Source organism: Scomber scombrus, unplaced genomic scaffold (assembly GCF_963691925.1).
Source record: "Scomber scombrus unplaced genomic scaffold, fScoSco1.1 SCAFFOLD_299, whole genome shotgun sequence".
In the NCBI taxonomy this organism is placed as follows: Eukaryota; Metazoa; Chordata; class Actinopteri; order Scombriformes; family Scombridae; genus Scomber; species Scomber scombrus.
The window spans coordinates 25,001-34,804 of NW_026910384.1; the positions used below are offsets into that span (position 1 = coordinate 25,001).

The window sequence follows — 9,804 nt, forward strand, 5'->3', positions numbered from 1 at the left end:
TACGGTTAAATTTGGGCTGTAAATATGGGTCAAAAGTGGGTTTGTCCATAGTTTCCATGGTAACGCCATACTTCATTCATATCGATATTCACATAGAACAAACAAATATTTAGGTCAAGCTTTTTATTTTCTTTCTCTCTCTTTTATATTTAACTGTATTTATTTTTATTTTTTATTAAAATTAGATTATTCAGGGAGGATTTTTCTTCTTCTATGGTTTTAGTTTCTCAGTGTTTGCTCATGTCTGGATTCTTCTTCTATGGTTTTGCTGTTTGCTCATGTCTGGATTCTTCTTCTATGGTTTTGCTGTTTGCTCATGTCTGGATTCTTCTTCTATGATTTTAGTTTTGGAAGCTCTGATCATTTTATTTCCAGCTTCTTCTTCTTCTTCTTCTTCTTCTTTATTTAAACATTTTGTTGCATTTTCCCGCCATGCCTTCCTGCACCCAGGAGATAGAGGAGGTAGGAGACTTTACCCGTCTGTCTCTCCGTCCGTCTGTGTGTCGCCTGCTTCACTCCTCCTCATCACTCAGAGCTCACGCTTCTTCTTCATCATCAGCTTCTTCTTCATCATCAGCTTCTTCTTCATCATCAGCTTCTTCTTTCTTTTAACATCATCAGTTGTTTCTTTTGGCGTGTTTTTGACCTTTTTTTGGCGTGATTTTGTCTTTAATTCTTGTTCGTTTTTGGTGTACTTTTGAAGTTTTTTTGGAACATTTTTGGCTGTTTTTTGTCTAGTTTTGGCCATTTTTTGCCATTTTTTGTCATTTTTTTGTCTGGTTTTTTGGGCATTTTTGGGCATTTTTTTGCAATGTTTTTGTCATATTTTTGGCTGTGTTTTAATGTTTTTTTGTCTTGTTTTTTGTCTTGTTTCTGGCATTTTTTGTCCTTTTATTGGCATATTTTTGGCACTTTTTTTTGCATATTTTTGGCTGTGTTTTGTGTGTTTTTGGTGTTTTTTTGTCTTGTTTTTGGGCATTTTTTGGTCTTGTTTTTTACATATTTATGGCAGTTTTTGTGTGTTTTTTTTAACATTTTCTCACCTTCTTTTTACCATTTCTTCTGTGGTGTTTCATTCCTGCTTCTCACACAGTCACATGAACCAGTTTGTCGGTGTGGAGACGACAGAAAATCTCCTTCAGTGAAAAACATTTAATTTAATCAGTAAATCTAATTAAAGAAAAACAGACAAACTCTTTCATGTTGACGGATGACATCATCGAGTGTGTGTCTTTATTCTTTATAGTTATAAAACATTTAACATATAACATTTAACAACGCTTATTAATCTAATCAAGGAGCTGGTTGTGTTTAATATCAATAACATCAATTAATCCAACATTCACTTTATTACATGTTAATTCACTTTAATTAAGAATAAAAAACAAGTAAAATCTTCTATTTGTTTATTAATATAATAATTGTATCTTATTTTTTATTTTATTAGTTTATTTATCAGGGTCAGTGCAGATTAATAAATATAATATATATATATATAATCAGCCCAAAGATTAATTCCAGATGTGAGTTTGCAGCTTAAATCAAGAAAGAATTAACAGTTAATCTATTTAATATTTTATTCACCTTTTTATTTGATGCTTTTTATAAATTAGCTGCAGAAAAAACAAGTTTGCAAAGGTTAGTCGATTGATAGAAAATTACCGTAATGGCCTGAATATACATATAATATAATATAATATAATATAATATATATAAATGTTGTTTCCCCCTAAAACCACAAACCTTTTTTTTTTTTTTTTATTACATTTCTGTTTGTTTAAGTGTTAAATAATCAGAGTTAATATTAAAAACAGTTTGCAAAGATTAATCAATTCTTTATGAAATTACCGTAATTACCTGAATATATATATATTTATATATATATTATCCAACCTAAAACCACAAACTATTACTACTACTATTGTTTTTACATGTCTGATAGTGTTAAACAATGAGTGTTATTATTATTAAAAAGAGTTTATTTAGAGCTTTAGTTGATTCTTTATAAAACATTACCGTAATTACCTGAATATGAGAGCAGCTGCTTTTTCTAACTGCTGCAGATGTTAAATAACCCAAAACCCTGTGTGTGTGTGTGTGTGTGTGTGTGTGTGTGTGTGTGTGTGTGTGTGTGTGTGTGTGTGTGTGTGTTTCAGCTGGAGGGGAAAGTCCATCAGGGCGAAAGAGAATTTGAACAAATCTCCAAAACTATCCGCAAAGAAGTCAGCAGGTTTGAGGTGAGAGATTATAAAAAGTGATGTTGATTTAACTTCCTGTTGTCCTCGAGTCAAGGAAGGAAGGAAGGAAGGGAGGAAAGTAAGGAGGGAGGAAGAAGGAAGGAAGGGAGGAAGAAGGAAAGAAAGGAGGGAGGGAGGGAGGAAACGAGGGAGGGAGGAAGGAAAGTAAGGAGGGAGGAAGAAGGAAGGAAAGGAAGGAAGGACAGAAGGAAGGAAGAAGGAAAGGAAGGATGAAGGAAGGAAAGGAGGGAGGAAGGAAGGAAGGAAGGAAAGGAAGAAGTAAGCAAATGAGGGAGGGAGGAAGAAGGAAGGAAAGGAGGGAGGGAGGAAGGAAGGAGGGAAGGATGCAGGGAGTAAAGGAAAGGAGGGAGGATGGAAGGGAGTAAAGAAGGAAAGAAGGAACAGTGAAAACAGACGGGGTCACGAAGGTTAAAGAGGAATAAACGAGTCTGTTTAGTTTCTAATAAATAAAAACATGTTTGTAACTTTTCTTCTTTTCTTTTTTCTTTAACAGAAAGAACGAGTGAAGGACTTTAAAACGATCATCATCAAATACCTGGAGTCTCTGGTTCAGACACAACAGCAGGTAAACATATATAAACCTTTATTATTACAGTTAAAATACTTTTATATGTTAATTCAGCTTATTGGTTTAATACAAACATAATTAATATAAAAGCACATAGATTATTATTACGGAAGTTTATTACTGCTGATATTTAAAGTTAATCATTTAATTAAAATTTAACTTTTTATTGGAGATGGAGAAAAAATAAGAAATGTATTTATATTAATTTATTTTAATAAAAATGTGCATATTTGTAGACTTATGTGAAATCTGTTAAATATTATTGGAAATTACTAATTATTTTAATTAATTAATTAAAAATAATAAATATATTTTATTTTCAGGTTATGTTAATAAATAATAATATATAATAATAAATAAAATAAATAATATATATTATATATATAATTCAATTATTGTAATTAATTAATTTAAAATAATAATAATATTTTATTTTCATATATATGCAGTGAATTTTAGGTTATGTTTATAAATAATAATATATAATAATACATAAAATAAAAAATATATTTATATAATATATAATTCAATTATTTTAATTAATTAATTTAAAATAATAATAATATTTTATTTTCATATGTGCAGTGAATTTCAGGCAATGTTAATAAATAATATTACATAAAAATACATAAAATAAATAATATATACTGTTTTTAACTTGTGAGCTTTTTATAATGTGTCAAAAAATAATTTGGATAACAAAACGATAAAATTATTGTGATTTTAAATAAATATTTAAATTCAACTATTTTAATTAATTAATTAATATATATATTTTTTTTTAATTTATATTAATTATTTTAATATTTTTTTTATTTTCAAACAAACATTTAATTAACATTTTGTTCTAGATTATACACTAAAAAATGTAATATTTAATTTTAATTTAATATAATTGATTAATTATAATATTGGCCGCCACAGGCTTCCGTACATAAGATCTACTTTTTAATAAAATAAAAAAAAACAAGTAATTTTGTTCTTTATTTCTTCTGCAGATGATTAAATATTGGGAGGCGTTCTTACCCGAGGCGAAGGCCATCTCATAGAGTCCACACACACACATACAGACAGTCCTGACTGGCTCCGGTCAAACTACACTACCCATAATGCACCTGTGGTCCTGCTGGGTCAACCTTTGCCTCCTCCTGCTGAAGAAGAAGAAGAAGAAGAAGAAGGAGTGAAGGAGTGAATCAGCTTCTTGGTTTTTTTGCTAGTTTCATTTTTTTAATTCTCAGCTCATCATCTGGTTTTGATGTTTCTCGTGTTGCGTTCAGGTCCGACGCCGTTAATCATCAACCTCGTCCTCCGAAACGTTTTTTTTTTCCTTCTTCAACATTGTGAAAAAAATGATTGTGATATAAAAATGTGGGAGTTTTTCCCCCCGTGTGATGAGACGTATTTAACTCCGAAAGCTGTGATGAATGTTTAATATTCAAGACTGAATTTCACTTTTTCCCGATCGGCATTGAACGCAGCATGACTCCAATTCCTCTTCCTCTCCTCCAGCTTTTACATTTAAACCTCTCTGATCGTCTATTTCCATCAACTTTCTCCACTAATACATTTATATAGTTTATTTCTAAGCATAACTTTAATTTCCCTCAACACAGATCTTTAAAATCAGTTTAATGTGTTATATGGAAGTTCTTTAATGCCATTTAAATTAAAAAATTAAGTTAAGAATGATTAAAAAAAATTAAATTATGATGCTGCCATTAATTGATAAAACTCAACCATTTATAAACAATATACAACTATTTAATAAATGGTTTAAAACACATTATTAGGCCATTTAAGGAGATTTTAAGTGTTTAATAATGTACATTATTTATCAGCAGTTAAAGCGTTAATGCATTAGTATTATAGCTTTGACTTATTATAATAAAAGAGGATTTATAGTTGCTGATAAATACATTAATAAATACTTATATCTGCTTAAAAGTGTTTTATAGTGTGTTTATATTTCAATTAATGTGTATTTCTTATGAATGCTTAATAGGGAGGATCTTAAGTGTCATAAGAAGTTAAAAAACGTCTGCTAATATAAAACATTAAATATAATTCAAGTTAAATTTAACTTTTTTTTTTCTTCCAATAATCATAATATAATATTTTTTTATCATTCTTAACTTTTCCACCAAGTTTTTCTCATCAGATTTTGCAGGATTTTTTCTTCCATAAAAGGGCTTGTACTAGTTTTAATCTAAACTTTATTTAAAAAACTACAATACCCATGAGGCCTCGCTTCCTGTTGCCATGGAGACGATTAAAGTCAAAGCTGTGAACATTCTATCCCTCCCAAACAAGATCTAACTTCTTATACTCCTGACATTTTCCCGCCCGGCAACAATAAAAAATGAAGCGTTCTGATTGGTTGTTTCTCGCCGCAGCAGCAGTGCACTCTGGGAATTGTAGTTCTCTTTATAATGTGACAACAAACCAGACTCTTAACACCATATTTAGCCTCCTAACGCTACTCCTCTGCTCTTATCAGCTGATTTAAAATATATTAAACCATGAAAACAATCTCATATTATCATTTTATTTTATTTTATTTTATTCGCCACTATCGGTTATATCCACTGGCAGATGCTAACGACGCTAACGATGCTAACAGCTCACACTCATAGCGTCTCTGAGCTTTTTAAAAACCTGGAACGTGAGCTGTGAAACTGATCCGGAGTAGGTGACGAAGGACGACCGACGGTTGCATCCTCTCAAATATATTTTGTGTGTCTTGTACTTCCTGTCACCTGATCTCTTGTACTTCCTGTCACCTGATCTCTTGTACTTCCTGTCACCTGATCTCTCTCTCTCTCTCCCGTCTACGCCTTTAATTTTTATTATTTTTAAACAATGACAGCTTGTGTTTGTGTTGCTGTATGATCGTCGGTGAAGGCAACTTTTTTTATTTTATTGTATTTTTTTGTTGTTTTTTTAACCCTCTTTGAGCCCAAAAAGAAAAAGAGGAAGGAAGTAACCTCACTGGTTGGTTCAGTTCACTGCTGCAAACCTTTAAATCTGATTAACATAAAAAACTGAATATAAATATTCATTTAAATCTGATTTAACCTTTGTGTCGTCCTCCCGGGTCAAATTGACCCCGTCTGTTTTGACTGTTCCGTCCTTCCTCCCTTCCTTCTGTCCTTCCTTCCTTCCTTCCTTCCTTCCTTCCTCCTTCTCTCTTTCTTTCCTTCCTCTCTCTTTCCTCCTTCCTTCCTCCCTCCCTCCTTCTTTCCTTCCCTCCTTCCTTCCTCCCTCCCTCCTCTCTTTCTTTCCTCCCCCTCCCTTCCTTCTTTCCTCTGTCAATCCTTCCTTCCTTCCTTCATCCCTTCTTCCTTCCTCCCTCCTACCTTCCTTCCTTCCTTCTTTCTCCTCCGTCCTTCCTTCTTTCCTCCCTTCCTTCCATCCTTCCTCCTCCCTTCCTTCCTCCTTCTTTCCTCCGTCCTTCCTTCTTTCCTCCCTTCCTTCCATCCTTCCTTCCTCCCTCCTTTCCTTCCTTCCTTCTTCCTCCCTTCCTTCCTTGACTCGAGGACAACAGGAGGGTTAAACAAGTTAAATGGAAAATAAAACAGATATAAACAGGATAATAGAAGTTAGAGCCTGACTGATGCTGATATTAGGAAGTAAAACAATATAAATATATGAAAGAATAATAATAAAGAGTCAGAATATGTTTATATTACAGCAGCGTGAACGAGCCTCTCTGTGTGTTTGTTTCTTCCTCTTTACATTTAAGAGGAAACTTTCAATTTATTATTATTATTAATTTTTGCTTGATGAAGGGTTTCCTGTTGAAGTGAAGTGTGTGTGTGTGTGTGTGTGTGTGTGTCTTTCTGTGTGTGTGTGTGTGTGTGTGTGTGTGTGTCTTTCTGTGTGTGTGTGTGTGTGTGTGTGTGTGTGTGTGTGTCTCTGTGTGTGTGTGTCTCTGTGTGTGTGTGTGTGTGTGTCTCTGTGTGTGTGTGTCTCTGTGTGTGTGTGTCTCTGTGTGTGTGTGTGTGTGTCTCTCTCTGTGTCTGTGTGTGTGTGTGTGTGTGTGTGTGTGTGTGTGTGTGTGTGTGTGTGTGTGTGTGTCCGTCCAGAGAGCAGCTTCAGACTGTGAGGATTGTTTTTAACCGGCTGTTTCTCTCTTTCCTGTTGATCAGTGTGAGGGCTGCAGGTATAAATATATATTAATATACTTATATATATAAATATAAACTTAAGTATATTTATATATATAAATATTGAACTTAAGTATATTTATATATATAAATATTGAACTTAAGTATATTTATATATATAAATATTGAACTTGCTAATTCATCCCGAATCTTGATTTATGACGTTGTTGTTGAAGCTGCAGATATTCATCTCTTATTATTATTAAAGTTGATTTAAAAACTGGAACTTTGTGCAATTATTTAGTTTGTTTTCACAGATGTTGAAATGATTTATTATCCTTCCTTCCTCCCTTCCTTCCTTCCTTCCTCCGTTCCTTCCTCCCTTCCTTCCTTCCTCCCTTCCTTCCTTTCTTCCTTCCTTCTTTCCTTCCTTCCTTCCACCATTCCTCCCTTCCTTCCTCACTTCCTTCCTTCCTCCGTTCCTTCCTCCCTCCCTTCCTTCCTTTCTCCCTTCCTCCATTCCTTCCTTCCTTCCTCCATTCCTCCCTTCCTTCCTTCCTCCCTTCCTTCCTTCCTTCCTTCCTTTCTCCCTTCCTCCATTCCTTCCTTCCTTCTTTCCTTCCTTCCTTCCTCCATTCCTCCCTTACTTCCTCACTTCCTTCCTCCGTCCCTTCCTTCCTCCCTCCCTCCATTCCTTCCTTCCCTCCTTCCATATTTCCGTCTGTCCTTCCTTCCTTCCCTTCCTCCCTTCCTTCCTTCGTCCCTCCATTTCTTTCTTCCTTCCTTCCTTCCCTCCCTCCCTTCCTTCCTTCCTTCCCTCCCTTCCTTCCTCCCTCCCTCCCTTCCTTCCTTCCTTCCTTCCTTCCTTCCTTGTATCATTGCGTCCACACTCCTCTTCAACCTTAAATCATAACATTGTGTTGATTGTTTTGTATTTTATTGTTTTTTTGTTGGTTTTTTTCTCATATGATGAAATGATTCATCTGAGCATATTATTTTTTAACTGTTTTGTTTTGACGTGTTGACGTTGGTGCAGCAGAGAAGAAGACGTTTCAGTACTTTAATTACAATAAAAGAATAAAAGAATGTATCTCATCTACATTTGGTCTCTTTTAATTATTCAACTGTTTTATTTTAACAGCTTCAGACTTTTACATTAAACTCCTTTTAAAGTCCGTGTAAAGTAAAATAAAGATGTGTTCTGAGTTTAACATACCACAGTAAAGTGTGTTGTTAACCACCCTGCCAAATTTGAATGGTTAAAAAAATCGTCAAATATATGAAATTAGGCTTCAAAGTTGTGTAATAGTCTGCCTCTTTCTCTGCTCCCAAACGCTGAAGCCCCGCCCCCTACCAAGTGTCACCTGTCAATCAAAGTCACCACCTCTACCAGAAACATGGACGCTAGGTCTGAGAGCTTTCTGTTGCTAACTCGGCTGCTAGCTCGGCTGCTAACTCGGCTGCTAGCTTACCAGCTAACTCAGCTGCTAACTCGCCGGCTAACTCAGCTAACTGGCTAACTGTAGACTATAGTAGTAGTAGTGTGCGCTGAAGGTATTTATACCTCTACAGCAGCAGGGCGGGTTAATGCCCATTAAATCCAGACACAGAAATGTTGAAACACAGCTTGTGAAGCCTAGCTCCACAATTCAAATCTAAATGGTTGAAATGCTTTTTACACTTTTTTTAGAAACACATTTATGACCTATTTAATGTGTTTAGAAGAAAATGTCTGAATTCACTTTACACTGTCTTTAATCTTAAAAACTATTTATATTCTGCACCAGGGGGTCAAACATGAGGCCTGCGGGCCAGAACAGGCCTTCTTTCCCTTTTTCCTTCCTTCTTTAATTTCATTAAAGCTTTAAATGACTTCATTGTCATGTTCTTCTTACTTTTATAAATGTGAGATATAAAAATAAGCTGATTTTTTTCTTTTTTAGATAAAGATAAAATAATCAGTTATTATGTAAAATGGGCAGTTTTGCTTTAAATTATTATTATTTTAAAACTCATTCTTACTTCTGTAGTTCAGATGTTTTCAGATTCATAATCATTTATATAGAAAATTAAAATGTTAAAAAAGTCATAAAAACATCTTTATTTAGAAGAAGAAGAAACAGCTTCACCTGCAGGGAAACTGCTCCTGTTACTGTAATCACCTGTGTGTGTGTGAGTGTGTGTGTGTGTGTGTGTGTGTGTGTGTGTGTGTGTGTGTGTGTGTGTGTGTGTGTGTGTGTGTGTGTGTGTGTGTGTGTGTGTGTGTGTGTGTGTGTGTGTGTGTTATGTTTTATTTTATTTGTGCATAAAGTCTCTTGTGAGGACGTCAGAGTGATAATCGGAGCGTTGAGACGAGAAAACATTCACACAGACTGTCAAGAGGCTTCACATCATCTCTGCATGTAACACACACATACACACACATACACACACACACACACATACACACGCACACACACACACACACATGCATCATCTCTGCATGTAACACACACACACACACACACATACACACAGAATGAGCATATAGGCAGAGTGCTGTCAGAGTGTGTGTGTGTGTGTGTGTGTGTGTGTGTGTGTGTGTGTGTGTGTGTGTGTGTGTGTGTGCGTGTGTGTGTGTGTGTGTGTGTGCATTACTTTGCATTGTCTGTGTCACAGGATCGACTATCTGTCATATTCAGGTTTCTGTGACCGAACAACAAACTCACATCTGACTTTATTATTATTAAATGGCTCCAGAGCAACGTTTGGTTCCTCTGTGTGTGTGTGTGTGTGTGTGTGTGTGTGTGTGTGTGTGTGTGTGTGTGTGTGTGTGTGTGTGTGTGTGTGTAACAATATCCTGTAACCTCAGTGTAAAGGTTTGCATGTGTTT

General features: G+C 34.8%; 1 protein-coding gene across 1 annotated transcript in view; it reads left to right on the forward strand.

The window, feature by feature from the left end:
- The window catches only part of snx2 (sorting nexin 2), a gene marked incomplete at its 5' end in the record, with an annotated part of 28,473 nt that extends 24,346 nt beyond the window's left edge, over positions 1–4,127 (forward strand). Inside the window, 3 exon segments of the mRNA XM_062415110.1 lie at positions 2,157–2,237; positions 2,752–2,823; positions 3,825–4,127. Coding sequence (XP_062271094.1) covers positions 2,157–2,237; positions 2,752–2,823; positions 3,825–3,875 — 204 coding nt within the window.
- Positions 4,128–9,804: the final 5,677 nt, after the last annotated feature.